This window comes from Lytechinus variegatus, chromosome 11 (genome assembly GCF_018143015.1).
Source record: "Lytechinus variegatus isolate NC3 chromosome 11, Lvar_3.0, whole genome shotgun sequence".
Taxonomy (NCBI): domain Eukaryota; kingdom Metazoa; phylum Echinodermata; class Echinoidea; order Temnopleuroida; family Toxopneustidae; genus Lytechinus; species Lytechinus variegatus.
Window position 1 is genome coordinate 29,396,058 of NC_054750.1, and position 24,308 is coordinate 29,420,365.

The 24,308-nt window shown below is 36.2% G+C and overlaps 1 protein-coding gene across 1 annotated transcript; it reads right to left on the minus strand.

Moving 5' to 3' along the window:
- Positions 1 to 101: 101 nt before the first annotated feature.
- LOC121423977 (WD repeat-containing protein 18-like) lies at positions 102 to 22,777 on the minus strand. Its single transcript, XM_041619532.1, has 10 exons — positions 22,532 to 22,777; positions 21,118 to 21,228; positions 10,712 to 10,845; positions 9,267 to 9,411; positions 8,297 to 8,440; positions 7,108 to 7,175; positions 5,557 to 5,681; positions 4,959 to 5,143; positions 3,906 to 3,971; positions 102 to 646 (listed from the first exon to the last, which is right to left on the minus strand). The coding sequence occupies exons 1-10, from the start codon at positions 22,730 to 22,732 to the stop codon at positions 506 to 508; spliced, it is 1,320 nt and encodes a 439-aa protein (XP_041475466.1). The 5' UTR covers positions 22,733 to 22,777; the 3' UTR covers positions 102 to 505.
- Between the last annotated feature and the right edge of the window lie 1,531 nt (positions 22,778 to 24,308).

Here is a 24,308-nt window from a genome sequence, read left to right on the forward strand (position 1 = left end):
AACCTTATGTCCAAGTTTAATGATCTAGGTCCATATATTTTCTAAGTTATGATGTCATTTCAAAAACTTAACCTTAGGTTAAGATTTGATGTTGACGCCGTCGTCGGAAAAGCAGCGCATATAGTCTCACTCTGCTATGCAGGTGAGACAAAAACCACCCGGTTTTCAACAATCAATGTCCACACAGATCTCTCCCGTCTTTCCTTTGAGTGAGCTTGACTAGTTTGCTGATTATTAGGTGACTTTGAACAAGGTGTGCATCATGCTAAGGCTGATAACTTGCCCTGTGGTGATCTCCATCTTCCAGGGCAGGCAACACAGACTACCCTCCTCAACAGCCTATGACATTGCAAGTTTGAATATATCTAGGATAGATAGGAGTTCCCAGCCACCATGCCGCTAGAGAAAACTTTTCCCTCCAGACTTTGTAGACAGCCCAAGGCCAAGACCAAGGCTTCAAAATTAGGTGCTGAGGCTTGTTTCCACTCCATCCCTAGGATATACACTAACGTTCATTGCCAGAACTGGCTGATTCTGTCCTGTCTAGAAGTGAGTTTGCACAAAGATGATAGAGCTGGGCATTGATTCTTCTCAACCTTGTTACCTCGTCTTCATCGGATCTTGGTTGCTTCTGGAATTTGAATATCTGTCAGGGGGAAATATTGAAAGAGGGTATGAATGAGCAGAGTTGTGGTAAGGAAAAGCATCTCACGTTTATAACTCCTAGATTCATTCCATTCTGACCTCTTCGCACATCATCATTAAAGAGAAATGCCAGTAGTTGCAGTAAACACTGATTTCATGAGATAGTCTGTAAAACCAGGTGGGTGTTTCATAAAGCTGTACGCAAGAGCGACTTTAAGAACGACTGGTGAAACTTTCTTACGCGCTAAACCATCATTGTCAATGAATATACCATTTACCACAAGAAAGGATCACCAGTCGTTCTTAAAGTCGCTCTTAACTTACGAACAGCTTTATGAAATGGCCCCCAGGCTTAATTGTCAGTATATCATCAAGTATCTACATCTGGTACAGTCACATAAACTGAACTTTGTGAAATCTTGAAATCTACGCTGAAAAATATTCACACTGAAGATCACCAACACAGATAAGCGCATGTGGGACAGTGTATTATTATTGCTTTGAATGTCGTGCCCGACGCTTGACCCGAATCCTGTGCTTATTTGCTAATTTCTCAGCAATTACACAATTTCTTCCAGAATCCTTTGGCACATATTCTTTATTTATACAAACAGACACTTTGGTGGTCATTTCATTGGATTCTGTATGAACTCATTTTGATATCGTTACCAAAACTGGCATTTACCTTTAACTCATTGTATCAATGATATTCTGTTACTTGTAATTTTGTTCCCCCTTCACTTGTGTGCCTTGAGATAGATATGGCGCATAACAAATTGCATGATTATTATTATTATCATTATTCTTAACGCATAATGCAACATTATGAGGATGGTAATCTTGTAATATAGGCCCACTGTCAGGGAAGAAATTTATTAAATTTGATTCCTTTGATTAGACTCATGTTCTGAGTTTATACAGATAGCACATGTGTTGTGGATATTTAAACCTAAATAAAAATGTACATGTGTTAGGAATATCCATCACGTCCCTATCAGGTGGATGACAGATTTTGTACAAGTGTTTTAAATAGTTATGAATTATACGGTTCTCTTTAACAAATAGATCTGTGCAAGTGCAGAGGATGTGTCTTGTTTTGTTATAAGAATGTATTGCCTTATGCACTCATCTATTATTGAAATTCCTTGAATTACTTTATAGAAATTTTACAGTTAGTCCTACTAACGGTAGGGTATATTAGGAAGTAAATTTCGGGGAGAACCACCTAAGCTAGGATAGACAGCACATGTTAGAATAGGCAGTTAAAGTTAAAACTGAGGGACTACGTCGGTGACGAGATAACAACCCTAGCTGCCGCCGGTTTTCCATCGACATGATTCGTCAAAATTCATGTCACCATTGGGGGCTCGATCTCGTCCACTAACTCGTCGAAGCGACATCTCTCTGATCTGGGGGCTACTCATCAAGGGCAACTGTCTGCGGAGGCCGAGGCCGAGCAGGAAGAGACATCGCAAACTGCGGAGGCCAGGAACTGGACCGACCACCAGGGCCGAGTGGGGCATGTCAGGCCAGAAGAGATGATTGGGGATCGAGTTGACAATTATTGTTAAATTGAGTTGTTATTTTGGTATCAATTTGTATATTCTCATGTAAATTATTGTAAGACAAATCAAAAGGAAACAACATAATGATTTAATCCTATCTAGGCCGGGGTATTTTCGGAGTTCATATGGCTGGGGGGGCCTCCCAGGCCCCCCCCCCTTGAGATCTCGACCGTCGACCGCGCGATCGCGCCGAAAATTGGCACGCAGGTTGTCTGTTTTATATTGTTTTTTGCAATTTCTTATGTATTTCTTTGTTTTTTGGACCTTTTGTTTTTCATTGTTTTTTCAATGAAATTTGTTGGGGACTCTTCTACGATCATAAACAGCATAAAATACATACATTTAGGCCAGCAAAACTAAAAATAATCATACATTTGTGATTTTTGGTTGAAAACACAATTTACATTGACTTTGTACACGAAATCACGTTTTTGAGCAATTTTTGGTCTGACATGCACTTACATAACGTTGCGTAACTTCAGAACCGCGTACCCAGGTGACGCAAAATTGGTCTCAAAAGTTGCGCAAGACTTGAAAGTAAAAAGTCAGCGAGCAGCGCAGTCAAAAAAATTTGCGTGGCCAAAATATCGTGCGACTCATTGAGGGGGGCCTCCGAGGCCCCCCCCCTGGCCTAGAAAGGGTTAAGAGATTTTATAAAACCTTTTAATAACCGTATTTATCAGTTTTCCGTATTCCTTATTTGGTGTCAAGCAGCAGCAGGTAAATAATTTTAAAAAGTCACGCCCACGTGACACTCACTTGGAAGATAACACACTAGTTCACTACTGAATACCTTTATCCTGCAGCAATTATGTACCAAGCAGTAAAAAATGTACCTTTCCTCTCAAAACATATCAGTTTATCTGGAAGGGTATATTTCCAGACTAGCTATCTATTACATACACTCTGTTTCTGTTTGTTTATGGTAACTCCCGCAGGAACTCATCAGGACAGCATTTTGCTGGTAAACGCCACGTTGGTATACAACCAATTACCTACATGTAGGAAACATTTTACATCTTGCTTAATCGGTCATAGTGGCTGACATTATAGACGAACGACAGATATCACTCTCTGGCCCTAAATGGGAAACCAGACATGGTGAGGGTCATTTCACACCCCCTTAAAAAGGGAAATTCACCCTGATGAAAAAATTTGTTTATAAAAAAATGCAAGAAAATAATATAAAATATTTTTGAAGGTTTGAGGAAAATCCATTTAAGATTAATAAATTTATTAGAATTTTAAGTTCTGAATTTGTGACTTCATAAATGAACAGCTGCCCCATATGCTATGTAACAAAAAATGCATAAATTTCAATTTTTTAATGGCTCGTGATGACTTATTTTGTTTTCTTTTTATAAATGGGTGTGAAATGATCTGTCTAATGATATTCTAAAGGTGCATTAAATTCAATTTTCAATTTTCTGACAAAATGACATTTCATTGATTTTTACCATACGATTGTAGAGATGCTGCTCGTATGTGAATCACAAATCAATACTAGTAATCAAAATTCTAATTACTTTTTATTCTTTGATGAATGTTTCTCAAACCTTTGGCACTATTTTTTTAATTATTTTTTCTCCTATTTTCACAATAAACTTTTTGTCGGGATGAACTTCCGCTTTGAAATGTTAGTCTGTACCACTCTAAAAGTTAATGGAGTAATACAAAAATTATAACTATTTTTACCTGAGCATTTGCATCCTGGACGTTCCTTGGTAAACCAACTTCTTCCTCATACTTCTCATCAGTATCCTAATGATGAAGATACAATAGAATTAAATAAAATCCAACATTTAACCTACCAACAAATTATTTCATCACAGAGTTTTTCTAAATTTGCCACTCTCCAAACCAGGTGTACCCAGGGGGCCGTTTCATAAAACTGTTCATAAGTTAAGAACGACTTTAGGAACAACTGGTGAACCTTTCTAACGTGCTAAACCATCGCCGATGAACATTTTGGTGTTTATCGCTTACCACAAGAAAGGATCACCAGTAGTTCTTAAACAAACAGCTTTATGAAATAGCCTCCTGGAGGAAGAAATTCCTTACTTGAATGCTCGAGCACCCAATCAGAGTAGCCGTGCTTAAGCCGGGTAACGGTATATAGCGCTTAGAAACATTGTATCAATTGTCAAATAAATGTTGAATATTGTTATCATTATTAACAATAAAATAACAATTACATAGATACATGAGGACAGAAGAGAATTAACCTTTATTGTAAAACCAGCCCCATCTTTCTCCATTCTAACTTCATTTTTACAGACTGCTCAAACAATGATAATTTGAGAACAATAAATGAAGTAGAAGACACTTCAGGAAATAGCCCCATTGGACATACATATTTATGGAATTATCAATGTTTCATTTGAAATGTATACAATGAAACCAAAGTTGTTTTTTTCTTTCATGTATTGCCACTCACAATACATTGGATATAAAGCTGAAATATCTACATAACGGACTAATTCATTCAATCTAAGAATTCATAAATCACCATTATCGAGTTGCTAAGTATAAAGGGGCTAATGAATCTGGAAATATTATCAAACATGTCTGTTAATGATTCTAATTGAGATTCAACAACAGCCTTATGAATCTAAAAAATAGAACATGTCATTGCCAAGTCCTGAGGGAGCATAGCTTGAAACAAGGTCACAAAATCATTATTATCTTCTTTGATGGTCTTCAGATACACCATGCACTGAAAAGAAAATCAAAATTCAATCATTTTACCTCAACAGGCCTAGAAATCTTGACAGCACAACCGCCTTCAAAACTACCGTGAACCGTTGCGTCACCAGCCCCAGACCAGGAGAAGTTCCTCTGAAACGGGGAAAGAGGGGGCAAAGCCTTGGGAGGGGGTGCATTGGTTGGAGGGACGACAGGCCGCAAGACAAATTGTACAGCCCCTACCGATGCTATGTTGTGAAGAGAGAGAGAAAGAGAGAGAGAGAGCGATTAGATGATGATGAGAGAAGTGCTTAGTGAAATTATTAAGGATCACATGTAGTGTGTAATTGTTAAATACTACAATTCCACTGACCAATGTTTATTAGCTTTGTGGTATCCACCACTAATCCAGCTCTGATTCACAGGTCCAAGGTTCAAGCCCTGAACCAAGTCTTTCAGATGGCAACCTGAAGGGTAAGCTCCAAACATAAATAACAGATACATGTATGCATATACCTGCTATACACCAACCTGTCTTCTAATGAGAATAGACTTTTAACTCATAGAAACTTTGATAGCATCAACGATAAAGAGTGGCCACAGAAGTGAACCTTGAGGGACTCCATAAAATCTGAATTTAAATGTACAAATGCTGGCATACCTTTGTGTTGTATAACTCTGATGCACTGTCCACTTCCTATATCCCATATCCTTGCAGTGTTATCAGTACTTCCTGATGCTAACATGCTTCCATCCAGACTGACGGACAGACATGTGACAGATGAACTACAAACAGAAAATAACAATTATCATTCATGTTTCAATAAAATATTCATATAATTACAATATACTTACTAATAGCTCTTGCTTTGGAGCTCCCAAAACTAGCCTTATCTCAATTAAGACAATGCTGGTTTTCAGATGGCTCTCTTGCTTATTTGAATTTAGTTCTTTTAGATAAGGGCAATTCCAAGCAAAAGTGGACATCTTCCAAAAAATTTTATTGGCTCTATTTCAAATCTGGATCAAATTTTTCTATCAAAACTGGAATAAATACAAAAGGGGAAAATAATCAGCTACAATTTTTTTTCTTACGCATCTCCTTATAGGAGTATCCAAACCATACAAGAAATTTTATACATGGGACCACATATATATATATATATATATATACATTACTTAATTTAAATTTACAGAAAATGCTTGTTTTGTAAAATTTTCTTTTGGATAATCTGAAGGTCATCATTTTACATCATATCAAACAACAATTTTGAAATAAGTTCATAGAATTGGCCAATAAAAATCATGGATGTAGGGGCAGTGATTTTCCATTAAAAAAAATTTCCTTTTCCGTTTCAGAAAATCTCAAATTCCGTTTTAGCATGTCAGAAAACGGAAATTCCATTTCCCCATATACTTTGTACATGCGGAAAAGTAACAATTCCGTTAACCCATTTCAATAGCAATACATGTATAAGACTCGCACTGGTCAAAATTTGTATCTGCTACTGTACCAGTAACGCAATAGAATCCTTTCTAATCGGATCTATGCAGGAGCAAAAAATATTTTGACAAACACATGTAACACAAATACATCCTCACCTTTCACGTTATTAGCATTATCTTACGGATAAATAAAATTTCATCAATAATTTGGGGTTTTTTGGACATTGTTATCCGCAGTCAACGACTTTCACCATTCCGCCATTTTGGATTTTAAAACCTCGTTATCGTGCTGTTATATCTTCGAACATAGAGGGCAGCAACACACAACCGTGTTGTTCGAAGGATGTGTGCATGTGAAGCCTAACCCATCCAAGGGAAATGTTTCTGGATCCAAGAACACTACGGCCAGGTACTGGCATGGGGTACGATCGAGAGGGACAATATCAAGTGCAGTCAGGATGTGTGAATTGCCATGATTGTAGTGAGATCATGTTTTCTGGGTTTTGTGGCCATTTAATATTCATATTTTGTTAAAATTTTGGAGGAATGTTTATTGCTGTTGTGTGTATTTTGAGGAAAAATACGTTTTCCCTGATTTCCGTTTGAAATGCCACTTTCCACTTCGAAAGGCCCTTTCTGTGAATTCCATCCGTTTTCCGTGATCGCGGAAAATCACTGTCCCTATGGATGCATGTGCACGTCATTTGACATAACCAATACCAACCAATCACAGTGGTTATCTGAAACAAGAGAGTTACACACTAACCTATGACCTTGAAAAACATTGACAGCTGATTGATCAGATTTACTGATGTGCCTTTCCTGAGAGGATCCCTGAAATACAAATTAGACACAAAACAGCAGAACACTCAGCAAATTTACATGAAATAACTGTTATGGGAGGCAAACTTTACTCATGGAAATAGAGATATGAGAATGCATTTCAATGAACTTGCTGAATAACTAATAATACTAATAATAATAATATTATATATTATCAACAACATTACAGATAATGCAACAAACAAAAAAGGAAGAAAAATCCAGCAAATTTCTTCAAATCTGGCCAATTTCTAGTAAAACAATCAAAACTCTACACAATGTTTTTGCACTCCCATCTTGAGCATCTACATGTACATAACATTTTTATGTCAGCACTCGATGCTCTTATAAGTTTGCGCATAAGGACATCGGAAATTGATAATAGACTGTTGTGGGAAGTTTTTGAACAAACATAAGCGCTGATTAGAGCATATGAAAATTTTTGGAAGTTAAGTTTCAAACTGATACATTTTCAAAGTCTTTGACGATGTAAATTGTCCTTATGCAGTTCTTTATTTCATCTGTTTGGCAGAGTGGGATTGTGTAACTTTGACCGGCAGCATGGCCGTCTATTGTATAGCACCTACTTAGTTTGTTTAATGCAATCAATGGGAGGCTGAAAGTGTATAATTTGTTCCGTTGCATATGTACCATAAAATTGTACCATTGCATGGCTTAGGAGATGACATCACAATACAATTCAATTAATTGCACTTAAATAAATGCAGGTCCAATACGGGTATAGCCTATTGGTTAAATGTGCACTGACAGACATATAGCATGCCTGAGGGATTTTGCCTTTGCTTTCAATAATTTGTTCTTTATTTGTTATACTGGAACAAAAACCTGATTGTTTTTATTTTGGCTTGCAGGCTTTGTACTACACAATTAGCAAAATATTCTTATTTGTGCAATGTTACAGCATTTTGCATTCAGTGAAAAAAATAAATGCTCTATTCGGGCATCTTTCTTTCACCTTAGGCGACATCTTGTACCATCACACTCATGCTTATTAGCTATTTGTATACTGGTCGACTGATTCGATTCAGGCTCCGTTATCATCATAACCCTCATAATCAGCATCAAAACCATCTTCATGATCATTATCAAATCACAAATCATATAGATTTTACCTCATCAAAGAGATGGACTAGGTATATGGCACCATCAGAACACCCAGCAAACATACAGGTCTCTGCACCATCAGCCGTCACACATTCTACCGGGACATCAAATAGAAGATTGCACAGCTGTTGACCAGAGCATAACTCCCAAACCTAGAATGAAATGTAGAAAAATATAGAATTACTAATATAAATACAGTATTAGATTCAAATTATCAGGGGAGGGGGTTATCATAAACTATAACCTTTTGCTGACTGTAGTCACACTGTGAGTAACCCTTTACAAAGTCGACGGGAATCACAGAATACAGTATTTGATGGGATGATTTCCCTACTTTTTGTTGGTTGTCTAGTTTGGTTTGTCACTTCCAAAATGAGAAAACATGCTATTGTTACACCGGTCTTAGTGTATCTGTTTATCTCCAGACTTTCCCTGTAGAATGATTCCATGTTAACACACAAAAACAAATCATAAAGAAGCTTTTTCCTCAGCCAAAAGTCAGGAGCACAGCCAAGGTCCCAAAACAGGGGACCTAGACTTTTGAGGTGAAATTGCAAAATCTGCCCAAAACACATGTTTTCTTATGGAGGTCATAAACATCACCTGGGGGCTGTTTCATAAAGCTGTAAGTTAAGAGCGACTTTAAGAATGACTGGTGATCTTTTCTTACGCGCTTAACCATCGCCAATGAATATATCACTTACCACAAGAAAGGATCACCAGTCGTTCTTAAAGTCGCTCTTACGAACAGCTTTATGAAACACCCACTTGCTGCAGTGTGAATGGATACATGAAATTTATCCCAGGACCGTGCCGGGATAACTTTTCTACTATGAATGCATTTATAACGGGTTTATAGCGGTGTCGCCGTCCCACGACAGCACCGGGATATATTTGGAGACCAGCGTGAAGATGGTATAGGTGTCGTATCATGATTTATAATTTGCCGATGACAATGCACTTTATTTTTCTACTCACTTTGCATGAATGATCCTGTGATGCTGATATAATATGAGCCATCGGACCTCCAGCTCCGACAAACAGGTCTGTCACAGGAAGGGTGTGGCCGGATACCACATGAAGAGGGCTACAAGATTTACCCAGGGTGCACTGGTGCACCACTCTGTATATGATAATAATATAGGGTATTTATATTGCGCACATATCCACCCTGTTAGGTGCTCAAGGCACTCCTATATTACCCGGCTAGGCGTTCATAGCGCACACAGCTTTTTAAGGAATTACTTCCGACCGGTACCCATTTACCTCACCTGGGTTGAGTGCAGCACATTGTGGATCAGTTTCTTGCTATATCAAAGATGAATATTTCATTTAAAAGCCTGCAATTGCTATAAAATCGACTGTAATTGGTTCTTTGGTATTTCAAATTAAACAATATGTTTGGCCAGTATCCTACTTACAATAACAGCTTGCCAAGGATGTAAGTGCAACAAAATAACTAAAACTGCAACATAACTATATATAAGATAATCCATAAAGTCCCATTGCATGTCCCCTATACTGCCTTGAGGCACCTACATAAAATTTGTTTATGAATGATGAGCTACCAAACTATTGATTTTAAAGCTACTGAAATGATGTTGTTTGGTTGACTGATAGTAATCATGTCATTGAGAATATAGACAACCTACATGTATAAAGCTATGCGACTGATCATGGGCTGATTTCAATTATTGATAAGGAACAATAATCATTCTATCAATTGTAAAAATCATCCCTACAATTAATTGTTTGCCAGCACAGACCCAAATCTGACACTTTTAGCAATTATTACCGTGTTTACACTAATCGGCTTTTGAATCCGCTTTTTCATAGCGTGCAAACGCGAGTAACTTGCATCGGCTCGCGGTTCAGAACCGGCAATTTGCACCACCAAAGTAGTAGGTTCTGAACCGCAAGCAGATGCAGAATCGACTTTTTTACTACATGTAAACAGAAAGCCGATTCTGCTTTGGCAATTTGTGCGCATTTCATTTACTTTATCATTGTGACGTAATTGTAAGCGCACTGATCCAGCGTTGTCTTTACTATGACGTATATTGTTGGTGTGCGTATCATTTCAGGTTTTTGCATCGGCTCGCAGTTCTGAACTGCGAGCTGTAACAGCGTGTAAACGCAATGCAAGATAAACCAAAAGCCGATTCTGCATCGGCTTTTGGTTCAGAACCAAAAGCCGATCAAGTGTAAACACGGTATACAGGCATATGATGTATAGAGCTGAAGACTAGATGCCAAACTGTGTCAAATGAGAGGCTTTAGTAAGGCAGCCAAAGCACATAGCAAAGCTAGTCTCACTACTTCAGACTCTGCATTAAGCACTATTATGCACGAAAAGTGAAAGGTATGTACTTGCAGACTAACAATCAATTGTTAATCTTTATGTTAAAAGGCCCTGTTCTTACTCTGACATTTCCCATATTAAGATCATGTTGTCCTTGCTAGCAGTAACAATATGGCTGCCATCATCCGTGAAGCACACCTTTGTAACCGTCTGGTAGTGGGTCGTCAGAACAGCAACAAGCATTCCATCTGTAAGCTGTACATGTAACAAAAATTTGATTTCATGATTCACTTGTTATCACTTCCATATTTCAAAGTATTTATTTTAACTCGTTGTATATATACAAAATAAACATTTTTCCAAGTCAATACGCAATGTGATAATAACGAACAATTAATGCCTATGCCTAGGGATCAATACCATGTATTATAATGTGAACTTATCAAAACTCAATGGAACGTCAGCTTTCATTGGTAATTTGACACTATGAGAATATTAGTCACGCTTGATCAAACCATGGTTAATCAGGATCTATGACTAAGTGAACTCACTTCATGTAATGCCACTAAAAATACCTTGAGGTAAAGCCATTACCTCACTTTACCCGAGGCGTACAAGTCTTGGTCAAAGATTTCTCACTGGAAGGCTATACCATGTTCGCTTTCCCCCCAAAGATGTCTCTGTTACAGGTATTTCCATTGCTTTTCACAAAGTCTGGGGTCAGCAAATACGTATACATTCGTAATTCCGAAGCTTCGTATATTCCGAAGGTTCGTTAATCAAAAGCAAAATAAGGTTCGTTAGTCCGAAAACGAAATGAGGTTCGTTGTTCCAAAGGTTCGTTAATCCGAAAACGAAATAAGGTTCATTGTTCCGAAGGTTTGTTCATCCGAAAACAAAATGAGGTTTGTTGTTCATTTCATTTTCGGATTAACAACCTTCGGAATTACGAACCCAATTTCATTTTTGGAATAACGAACCTTCGAAATTACGACTCTCATTTCCTTTTCAGATTACGAACCTTTGGAATTACGTCACAAATGTTCGGATTAACGAACCCTTTTTCGTTTTCGGATAAACAAACATCGAGGTATAGGCAATTTAGGTGTTTCGGAATTACGAACCTTCGGAATTACGAAGTGTAACCCAGCAAATAAACAGCCATTACCCATATTAAAGATCTGATCCCCCACTTGTGCTGTTTAACATTTTGGCTTTCCATAGGTGGAAAAGAAAAATGGCACTTCGCAGCAAAGTGGTGTCGATCTCATCTTTTGTTTTATTTGTTGAAGCCTTTGCTTAGGGTTATGTAAATCTAATGTTGTGGTCAAGTTAATTGCTGTTCAACTATGTGAACTGAGTTCCAGTTTCCCATCTTTTAATGTAAGTGTTACGCTATTACTTTTCAAATAAAAGTGTTAACTAAGATTTGATACAGAGACCTATTTGTAATTTGTTTTATTGCACAAATCTCACTGTACACTCTACAGGTTTATTTGTCTTTGAACTGTGTCATGATCTTTTACTACTGGATACCATATGAAGTCTAACTTGTCTTGCCATGTGTAAACAATTATTGCAGTTTCTATTAGCTTCACAGATTATCACATATTTTGAAAATTTGTGTCAGAATGTCAAATTGTTATGCTTTGATATATGTTATCACTGCTTTCTATTCCCCTCCTATTTAAGTCTCAGTACAGACAGAAGGCATAATGCAATCTTGTTCATTATAGTACATGTATCTTGTTGAATTAACCTACACTTATAAGGGAGTTTTTGACAAATGTATTTGAAGTGAAATCTATCTTGTATATAGTTTTTAGTTGGGCTGTCTATTTCTTTTTATAATATATCAAATTATTTATGTAAACTACTTTCCAGAAATTCAGGAGTCATTAATTCATTGAAGAGTATATTCCCAAAACATATTTTATGCATGTTGTACTCAACTCTCATTTTGCCTTACTTGAATTATTGCATCCTTGCCTGGGGTAACGCTGCTAAAGTTCATTTGGATGGGTTATTAAAAGTGCAGAAAAGGGTAATTAGACTAGTATGTGGAGTTAGTTCACGATATCACACTAATATTTTGTTTCATGAAAACAAGTTCCTTAATTTACATGACATATTTGATCTCAACCTCGGTTGCATTATATATCAATTAAATAAAATAGAACTTCCTCTTGCCCTTTATTCATTATGTGTTAGAAATGACCAAATCCATTCTTACTATACAAGACAAGTTTCTTTTCTCCACTTGCCATTGGTCAAAACTAGTTTTCGGCTAAATACATTTGTTTATACTGGGCCAAAATTATGGAACTCCCTTCCTTCTTCTTTGAAGCAATCAGTTAGCCTCAGTGTTTTTAGAAACAAGTTAAAGACCGATTTGCTGAAGAAATACTTCTATCAATCTATCAAGTTCATTTATTTTTCATTCACCATAAAAACATGAATACATACAAAGGAGAAATATTATAAGCAATTAAAGGTAATAAGAACAAAAGAAAATACAATTACATAACAAAAGGTTTTATGGGAACTGAGGACGACAAAAAGAGCTAAAAGCCTTATAAACGCCGACCTCTTATACAAAATTAAAGCAATGCGTTGTATATATACAGAGTAAGAACAGCAAGAAATAAACAACAAACAGATGGATGGGGGGGGGGGTAAAAACAAGAATTGTATCTATTAAAAACGGAATTACTCAATCAAAGTCATACAAACTCAAAAGATGGGATTTAAAATGTTTTTTAAAACTCTTTGAAGAAGGGATATTTCTTATATGCATTGGGATATTATTCCAAACTATTGGACCTTTAAAATAAATTGAATTTTTTGCAACATTTGTTCTTATCTTGGGTAAATGAAAATTTGTGGCAATGCGAGTGTTATATTCATGAAAAGTATTATTGAGAGAAAATTTAGAAAGTATATATGGTGTTAATAATTCTTTGGAACACATAAACATAAATGAGGCAATATTGAAAACATTTGTGTCATATACGTTCAACATGTTCAACTGAATAAAAAGAGGTGATGAGTGGGCATTGTAAGGGGCATTACAAATTATACCAATGGCCATTTTTTTGAAGTATAAATAATCTAGAAATAAAATAATAATTCCCACTAGCCCATGCAATATTACAGTAATTTATGTGTGATAGAATCATTGAATAATACAACATAATTAAAATATATCGAGGAAAGTGTTTAAGTCTGTAGAGAACACCCACACATTTTGCAATGCGATTGCACACGACACCAATGTGCTCATGACAAGTCAGTTTATCGTCAATATACACACCAAGAAATTTAACCACAGAAACACGGGATATGTTTTGACCATTGAATCGTAAAATTGGATTATTAAGGTTAATTTTTCTTTTTGTGAATATAATAAATTGTGTTTTTTTTACATTAACGACTAGTTTATTGTTGATCAACCAGTCATTCACATTGATCAATTCATTATTAAATGTATCTATCAATAAATTTAAATTTGGACTTGACATGAACACACTGGTGTCGTCTGCAAATAAAATGAAGTGCAACAGTTGTGAAGAACTAATAATATCAATATAAATCAAAAAAAGTAGTGGGCCAAGTATGAAACCCTGGGGCACTCCGCATTGAATCAACTTATATGAAGATTTATGGTTATCGAAATCAACAAACTGAAAGCGATTAGACAAATAATTTCTAAATAAAGATAACAAATTTCCATGAATACCATACGTTTCTAATTTTTTTAACAAAATATTATGATCTAAAGTATCAAACGCTTTACTTAAATCTAAAAATAAACCAATCATGTAATCCTTAGAATCTATAGAATGTGAAACTTTATCAATGAAATCGAGAAGCGCCATCGATGCAGAGTGACCCGAACGAAATCCATATTGATTACCAAATAAAATATTACATGAAGACAAAAACTTATATAACCGTTTATATAAACATTTTTCTAATATCTTTGAAAATAATGGAAGAACAGAAATAGGTCGATAATTTGTCATGTCACTGGTATTACCGTTTTTGAAAATTGGTATAACTTTTGCTATTTTTAGTTTGTCTGGAAATAAACCATTTGAAATAGATGAATTGAAAATAAAGCAAAGGGGAGCAGAAATTAAATTGATTATCCTTTTTATAACATGAATATCGATACCATCATATCCTGCACTTGTTCCATTCTTTAAAGCAGACACAATATTAACGATTTCCTTGCAAGTTACAGGGGGAAAAAAGGCAGATTTATTATTTCTAACTATCTGGTGGTGGGATCTAATATTACAATCATTATCTGTTAGATTAAAGCCAATGTTTACAAAGTAATTATTAAATGATTCGGATATATCAAGTTTATTTGTAACCTCCTGACCATCGACGATTATTTTATCAACTCGTTGCTTTGAACTAGAACCAACTCCTAATGCTTCATTGATTGTTTTCCATGTGGCTTTCATATTGCCTTTATTATTATTAAATCTGTTCTTATAATATTGATATTTAGCTCTTTTAATTTCACAAGTGACTCTATTCCTATACTGTTTAAATACACTCTTTCTGAATTCGGTTGGCTTTCTAATGAATTTTTTTATACAATCGATATTTCTTCTTTACCATTTTTAAAAGGTCATAAGTAATCCAAGGTTTGTTTTTACGATTATTTTTAATATTTATTTCACATAAAGGAAGGCATTCATCATATATACGTAAAAACTTATCCAAGAATTGGTTATAACTAACATTTGGGTCATCAGATTTTAAATTCCAACTAGCGTTGTGCAACCGCTGAATTAATACATTAATATTATTATCATTAATTTTTCTTTTGTATATACGATTTATTTTTTCAAATATCTTATAACAGGAAATACTGAAAACCGGGAAGTGGTCACTAACATCTACTACAATAACACCACTAAACTTGTTCATAATGTCATTTGTAAAAATATTATCCAATAATGTTAATGAGTGTTCTGTCATCCTTGTCGGGTGGTGGATAAGCGGGTACATGGAAAACGTTGTAAACAAATTCAAAAAATCATTAGATTCATGGCAAGAAGTGGCAGTAAGCAAGTTAACATTGAAATCACCTATGAAATACAATATTTTATGTTCATTATTAACAACACTAAGAATAGATCGTAATGTATCACAAAATTCGAGCAATGGTTGATCAGGAGGCCTATAAATGACGGCCAGTATTATGTTTTTGCCAGATGTATTTTCTATTTCAACAAAACAACCTTCAAAAACATCACTGTCCACATTCAAATCATGTCTACGTTTAAAACATAATGAATCTTCTAAGAAAACGCCAACACCACCGCCTCTTCTACCTATCCTATTGTTATAGGGTCATTCCATCTGGATTCACCCAGTGGTTGCACCCGACCGTCTCAGAATTCGTTGTAAATTGGTATACATAAAATTCAACATGGCCCAAGCACAAAACAGAAAAATTATTCAAATCGGTCCGTCGGTTCTCGCGCTACAGCCCGCCCTTTTCTCCTTGTTTTGACAAAAATGGGCGTGACCTTCAAATTTCAATGGCCATTGCGTCATAACGTGTTGACCAATTTTCATGAAACTGGTACCATTTGATAGGAAATTCAGAGAGGAATCCAAAACATGCATCAAATAATGTATTGGAACGATTTATAAGGTCGTGACCCTTGACCTATTCTTTGACCTTGAATTTGACCCCCGGACAAATAATTTTTTGACTTGATTTTCGTGTATGTTAATTATTTGTATGATATTGACAAAATATGTTAAAACCAATGATGATATTTTATTTCTTCACCTTTAAAAACTCTTCCAAAGATACCATGAAATTTCACTCTAGTCCCACATACTGATATTCATGTTAGTAAAGTGTTCAAAAGTTACATGATTTCTTCTAATCTTAAGTCACAGTATGCAAACACATTAAAAGAAATTAAGCTCATCAGTTCACAAATGAAACATTAAACATTTATGCTCATGAGTAGGTATCTGTTTAGGCATTTTGATGTTCAGCAATATATATCATATATGTATATATTCTTCTTAGTAAAGTGTTTACCCGGTACTTTTATCATCAACTTGTTGAGTATATGCTTATTTAAGGATCCCTAATATACATATATGATATATATTGCTGAACATAAAAATGCCTAAACAGATACCTATTCATGAGCATAAATGTTTAATGTTTCATTTGTGAACTGATGAGCTTAATTTCTTTACATGTGTTTGCATACTGTGACTTAAAGATTGGAAGAAATCATGTAACTGGTGAACACTTTACTAACATGAATATCAGTATGTGGGACTAGAGTGAAATTTCATGGTATCTTTGGAAGAGTTTTTAAAGGTGAAGAAATAAAATATCATCATTGGTTTTAACATATTTTGTCAATTTCATACAAATAATTAACATACACGAAAATCAAGTCAAAAAATTATTTGTCCGGGGGTCAAATTCAAGGTCAAAGAATAGGTCAAGGGTCACGACCTTATAAATCACTCCAATACATTATTTGATGCATGTTTTGGATTCCTCTCTGAATTTCCTATTAAATAGTACCACTTTCGTGAAAATTGGTCAACACGTTATGACGCAATGGCCATTGAAAGTTGAAGGTCACGCCCATTTTTGTCAAAACAAGGAGAAAAGGGCGGGCTGTAGCGCGAGAACCGACGGACCGATTTGACTAATTTTTTTTGTTTTGTGCTTGGGCCATGGTGAATTTTATGTATACCAATTTACAACGAATTCCGAGAGGGTCGGGTGCAAAATTGCACTTTCATTGGGTGAATTGGCATGGAATGACCCTATATACAAAATCATAACCCTGGATATGGCATAATCCTGTAGACATATCATCTTTTAGCCAGGTTTCGGTAACCCCTATAATCGAAAATTGAAAAGATAAGCTATCAAGAAATAATGTTATACCATCCATATTTTTCAATATACTACGACAATTGATATGTAACATAGACAGGTTTATAGAATCCAAGGCAAGATGAGCAATTTTATCATTCAATTCATTTGGCAAGTAAAACGATTCTTCTATCCCAATACTATCATTATTTACATTAATTGGTGAAAGAGCTTGTGAGATTGCATCTATATCTAATCTGTTAAGAGCATTATGGTAGAGAGTAGAGAGAGACATCATAAATACATAAACATTTCATAAACGACATCAAAAATTACAAAAAAATCAATTTCAAATCAAAATACAATACAATATTTACAAGTCCAAAGTAATAGGTGATGAAAGTTAGGAGGCTAAAAGGGTAACCGGAAGCCATAATCAAATAGTAGTCAAGTATAAGGCATTTTACATGTTTCTAAGATCTGAGAGTGATGTGACAAGCTTTTTCTTTCCTGTAGATTTTAGCAAGGCAATGATCCTACCGTCTGTTGACCAGGCAGAGGTGATTTTGTCTTTCATTTTTTGAACTGACGATAGTAGCTCAGAGTTGTGCTTGGTAAGGTCTTCAACAATCACCTTACCCGTACCTTTCAATTTCCGCCGATTTCTGAGTAGGGATTCTTTGGCCTTGTATGAAGTCATCTTGACGATGATTGCACGAGGTCGCGTTTCTGTAGATCGAGATACCTCAGCATATGAATGACTACCTTCAGTATTAGATGAAGGTCGCCGAGAGACACGGTGAGATCTGTCAATATCTCTTGGTGTAAGAGATATTCCAATACTCTTCGCGAGATCACAAATAACCTGATCAGTATTTTCATTCGGTGATTCTTGTATGCCTAGAACTCGAACGTTATTTCTGCGCGAATACTGTTCAAGGTTATTCACTTCACGGGTAACGCGATTCATTTCATTTTTCAACTTTTCCGTGGACTCTATCACAGAACGGAATTCCTGAATTTTTTTATCAACTGAAACTTCCAACTCATGTAGTTGACCAAGCTTCTCCTCAATAATATCGGAAAGCCTAGACTCACGCTTCTCCATGTTGCTTGTAAACCGTAACATTTCCTTCTCCATTGCCCGCTGAACCGCAGTCTGAACAGCATTGTCGATGCACTTCATGAACTCTGCGCTTTGCAGAAAGCAATCTGAAGAAGTACCTGGGGGCGTGTTGGTGGGTGTGTCAGGGGGTGTGTTTGTTGACATATCACGATAGTCGGCTGATGTTCCGGATGAATTATTCGACGGGGTGGCTGGTCTTGTTCTGAGGTTCGGTTTTGGCATTGTAATTGACTAAAGTTACGTAACCTAGCTTTCAACTGAATGAGACGAGTAGCAGGGTATCCCAACAATAGAATACGGTAACTAATGCTGTATAGGTATGCCAAAGGAGTAAATTAGGATGAAGTATGCAAGCAAAGTTCATAGTGACGTAGAATTGGAATTTTAATGATTAGCAATCCAGGTCACAGTACGGGCAACGAAGAAATGTAAGTTGTGTTGTGGCAAAAGCAAAGACATCGATTCTTGTAGATGGGACCGTTCTGTAAAAAACCATCGGGAAAGCTATCCGAATCAAAAACATATAGCTCAGAAAAAACTTACTGAAGATTGCTGGGTTCGGCAAGAAATGGCTTCCGATGATAAGAAACAGTATCTGCTGCCTAGTCCATTATTGCACACAAATTATCACCCACGATATTTCCATCAAGAGAAGAAAGATTAAAGAACCAAGTCGGTAGACGCAAGTTGATAAGATCTATATATGGGATAAGTATGTAACTTAGATCAGTAAACGAATGCCTGCTTGTTATATCTCGTCTAACTTTATAAATTGTATTCTTTCCACAATTATCTATGCAAAAATAGAGCTCTGCCTATTTTCTTTTTTTTTTTTTCCTCTTTTCTTTCTTCTTTTTGAATTTTAGATTCTTATAGTTTAGGTCTAATAGGATTTGTTTGCATTCTGCATTTCACTTTTTAGTGTATCTTTTGTAAATATGTATATCTGTACTTTGGTTACTACAATTTTTTGTTTGCTTGTTCTATGTTTTAAATGATTGCTAATGTAAGTTTTTAATATTCTGGTGGCCTATGGTCCACAAGCTAAGCTTTTTAGTAGGTCACCACGTTTCATTTCCATCTATTCTCATGGGTGTTATTTACATGTACATGTGTATTATATAAAAAGTAGTGCATGTATTATTTACTTTTTGTTCTTTGCTATTAGCTTGTATCACATTGATTTACTGTTGTTCTTGTTTGTTATCGGATTTGAAAAGAAATAAAGATTCATTCATTCAGTTGTATGAATGGAACCCAAGCATTACAGATCTTTGGGTAATTTTATCTCTGTTTGCATCATCGAGAGCTTGGAAGTGCACAAACCAAAGTTGATAGCGTCATCCCATTAAAGTATATTATTTAGCCTCCTTTAAATCCTCAGTGGAAAATGTCTATGGTTTTTAGGGAAGTTTATACAGATTTTTAATCTTACTTATGATAAGCTGTTCGTGCCAAGATGTGATCTTTTAAAAGACTTAAATATTTGTGTATAAATCAGTATGTACAGTGGAGGCTCGACATAACCTGTGTTAATCAAGGTTCAGGGTTGGATCCTTCCCCTGTTTTGTGTTATTAGAGCCTGATTTCTTGTTGAGATGAGATTATATCTGTTACCGCTAAGATTGAATTTTCTTTTTTCTGCTATGTAATGTTTCTACAGAATCTTTGGTGGTAGCTGTTTTAAGATTCAATTAATTGGCAAAAATTTACTTTCTTCTTGTTTTTATACCCAAATTCTGCTGTAACCTTTTTGTCCGTAGTCAATCATACTGCAGTTGATTTAATTCATAACATGTGCATTAATTTGTACTTGAAATTTATATAATGTGTCTGTATACTTAATTTAGACAATTTTCTTGTTCTTGTTGTGTACGTTTCACAGTTTTACCATTTATGCAACACCAATAAAGACTGGTACGCCAACTCATAAGCTTTTTCCCAGACTCATCTTATTGCGAGGTAAGCTGGCCTGGTGATGAGTGTTTACACCCCGAGACCAGCACACCACTGACTTAGAAAGACATTTTAAATGACTTCAAGTGGTCTTCTGGACTACAGCCTCACATATCTCTGTACATAAAGCGATTGAAAAATGTCCAACAGGCATTTCAAAAATCTACCACATGCTGGGCAGTGGGTTTTTTTGAAACTTCAGCAACAAAATGTGATATACACATTATTCAAACTATCAATATAAACAAGTTCAATACAATGCACTGCCAAAAGGAAGCAAGTGACACATCAGTCAAATTTGAGTTGCTGTTGTTTCTGAAATACCCTTTGTATGTTGCACGTTCAAGCAAACTTTGGGGAAGAAATGATCGTTCTATCTAAAGAAACATACTGTATATAGAAGAAAATATGCTGTTAAATTGGATTGACGCCTACAATATGTGTAAATGACGAGCACACATTGCTCATTTACAACAAATGATACTTTTGTAACTTGCTTCCTTTTGCCAAAGTACGGCAGCACACCTAATCATTGAAGCTAAGGTTTATTTTCACTGACCTGCCATATGTGGACTTTCTCTGCGATACCAGCTGCTATGTAATGGTGATCAGCAGATGTCGCTAGAGCTGAAACAATTCCTGGGCACATCTGACGTTGTGGCTGCCCATCCTGTGAATAAAGAAAATTATATGCAAACAGGATTTTAAAATAATTCAATTTTTCAAAGGAAAATCAACTTTCTTCAATAACAAGGCAAAAGCGAATTTGCGTCTCGCCCACTCATGAAAATAACCAGAAATATTGTGGTTTGCAAGGGCACGCATGACAGCATTGTATCAAAACTTCATTGTGAAAGGACTAGGATGGAATAACACTTGTCATAAGAGCCTTGCACGTAAATTTTAATAATGTTGACCTGAAAATTACATTTGACCTTATCATGTGAACTCCGACTGCAGCATAACATGCAAGTCCCCCAAGTCCATCTACCATCCAAGTTTGGTTGAAAAGTAACTTACGGTCACTCATTCAATCATGAACAAGGTTATGCAGAGTTACATGTAGGTGTCATAAGAGTCTTGCACCTAAACTTGAACGTTGACCTGAAAATGACCTTTGACTTTACCATGTGACCTCCAAATACAGCATTAGATGCAGGTCCCCCAAGTTCATCTACCATCCAAGTTTGGTTGAAAAGCGACTTACGGTTGTGGAGTTATTTGTCATTAGGTTTGTGAAGGACGGACGACAGACATTTGGGATCCTAGTCTCAACTTCACCTCTGGTGGGCGAGACAAAAAGGAATTACCTTAACGTACATGTACCTTGGCGGCAGTATGATAAGATAATTTGTGTTTCTGATTTCGAAAAGTAAAGAGGAAACGAGAAGGCATGCTCAATTTTCTGTTTCATGAAGTTGAAACAGAAAACAGGAGTTTCGATTCAGTTTTCTGTTTCGTGAACACAATACAGTGCAGTAAAAGAGGAAACGAGAGTTTTTAAATTTTATTCAATTTCCTTTTCCTGAACTCGAAAAACAGAAATAGGAAACAAAATTAAATTTCAATTCAATTTTTTATTAAGGAAAAAAATGAAAAATAAAGATGTGTAAAAACAGTAAACAGAAAAATGAAACGTTTTTCTGCTTTCCTGTTTATTTACAAATTCATTCTCTAAAATGAAAATATTGAAAAATGACAATTTTTCTGTTTTAATTAAATCTTGAAAATCATGAAAATATCATAAATTTTCACTCAATATTTCATTTTTGTTCTTTCCGTTTCAAAAATCAGAAAAACAAATTATCTATTAAACAGTTCCTTGATTTATTATCTTTAACTTGGTTTTGGTCTATATTATTATGACTGTATACATGAGTGACGTACCACTACCACCGCGACCTACAAACCCTTTCCCCGGCTTCGTGAGGGTACTGAGACCCGGAAGTACCGCTGGACATGCTGATGCTTACCTTTCGTGATCCTCGAAAGTCCCATACACTAAGAATCGGTCTGTCTTTTGATGCAATGATGAGTCTTTCTTTAGTTGAACAAAGGCTTCTATGGCAACTGTATCCAGACTTGAAAGTGGCAAGAGAGGAACCAGTAAAAGGATCTACTAGAGACGCTGTCCAGAGTTGGCCAGAAGTGTCTGTACTCAGGAGCGCTTCCATTTTGCCCACGTGTAAGTTAGAATGTGGAGAGCACGTGTTTGACCTTTCGGTTTGTTTTGATGACCTTCCATTAGGCTATATCGCAGACTCACATTAATAACATTTAATAACATTAAATAATCTGCCGGGTAATTGACCATTAATTTTGATTGATCGAGATGCAAATGACCGGGGCAAATGATTCATAAACTTTGGATCAAGTATTGCCCCTAAATCAACAATATACACGTTCAACTGGAATAACAAATATACCCACATAAAAAAGTTGTGTGATATCCAGACAACATTTGGGGTGCTGCATGGGGCACTTCGTTAGGTGTATTAAATAATGTTCAGCATCTCAGGAGTAGGGACTATAAAAAAGCATCATCAACAATCGGTACACCATTCTATCCAAGGGCGGAAATCCAAGGGGACGTGTTCCCGTCCCGGGGGGGCCACTTCCATTCACGAGTGGATACCATGCGCGACCATGGGGTCTCGAAAAGCACCCTAAACACGTAATTTCCATATTCTGAAAATGCACCCCTTAACAAGTATTGGCGTGTGAAACCCTGCCCTTAACAAGTATTGAAGACAAAACGATACTCTTGGCAAATATTCCCTGAAATGAACCCCTAAACAAGTACAGGAATGTTTTATTGTTACGGGTCCTTCGGCCGTCGGCTTTAACTTATTTGGTTTAGTACGACCCCACATTCTACACCTCGCGCAAATCGGACTCTAAACACGAAGTGTTGGGGCAAAAAGGACATCCTTTATAAAACATCTTAATTTTGTTTTATCATCCCCGCAAATTCGACCCTAAACACGTAATTTTCCTAGCGAAATAGATATCCTTTTTCATTATTTTTGTGTTTTTGACACCCTTATCACGTTACGTACGTAACGTGCCCTATCGTGAAAAAGACATCCTTTTTACGTGTTTTTTTGGTCGCGCATGGTATCCACTCGTCAATGTAAGTGGCCCCCCCCCCCCCCCGGGGTTCCCCTAACAAAAATAGTAAATAGGGGGGACATAATGAAATGTCCCCCAAGATTTTTTATGATGGAGAAAAATACAGCATTCACAATCGAAACAATACATGTATTTTGGACTAAATAATAATAATAATAGCGGCATATTTACCCAGGGTGGCCACTTCAGTTCCGAAAACTGTTCTCCCAGCCTGGCCCTGCTATTATTACCCCGGCTTTAATGACCTTACATTTTAGGTGACACCTTTTTGGGGCGGGGGGGGGACTTGTCAGATTTTCCAGCCCTTAGTCGGCCCACTACCTTTAGGGACTGATTTCCGCCCATTCTATCTCAGATAGATTACCCTCGCATTTACTTTTTTTTTCATATTTCTCTCATCCTCTGATAAATTCTGGTACCCTTTTCACATGCAGGCCTTATTCATTGCATACACCAAAACAAATTGCTTATAATATAATAGCCCGGATATATAGGCCTATTATCAGTTTAACAGTAGCGTACCGAGTATTTTCCAAAAAGGGCAAATTCGACCACCAAAAAATTTGACAAGCAAAAAAACAAGGTCTTCAACCACCAATAAAGGACATTTCGCACCAG

Coding starts and splice junctions, on each gene's coding strand:
- LOC121423977 (XM_041619532.1), bottom strand. CDS start 22,732: ATGGAAGCGCTCCTGAGTACAGACACTTCTGGCCAACTCTGGACAGCG. Junction 21,229..22,531: donor ACTTTCGAGGATCACGAAAG/GTAAGCATCAGC, acceptor CTTTATTCACAG/GATGGGCAGCCACAACGTCA. Junction 5,144..5,556: donor CAGAGTTATACAACACAAAG/GTATGCCAGCAT, acceptor TTCACAACATAG/CATCGGTAGGGGCTGTACAA.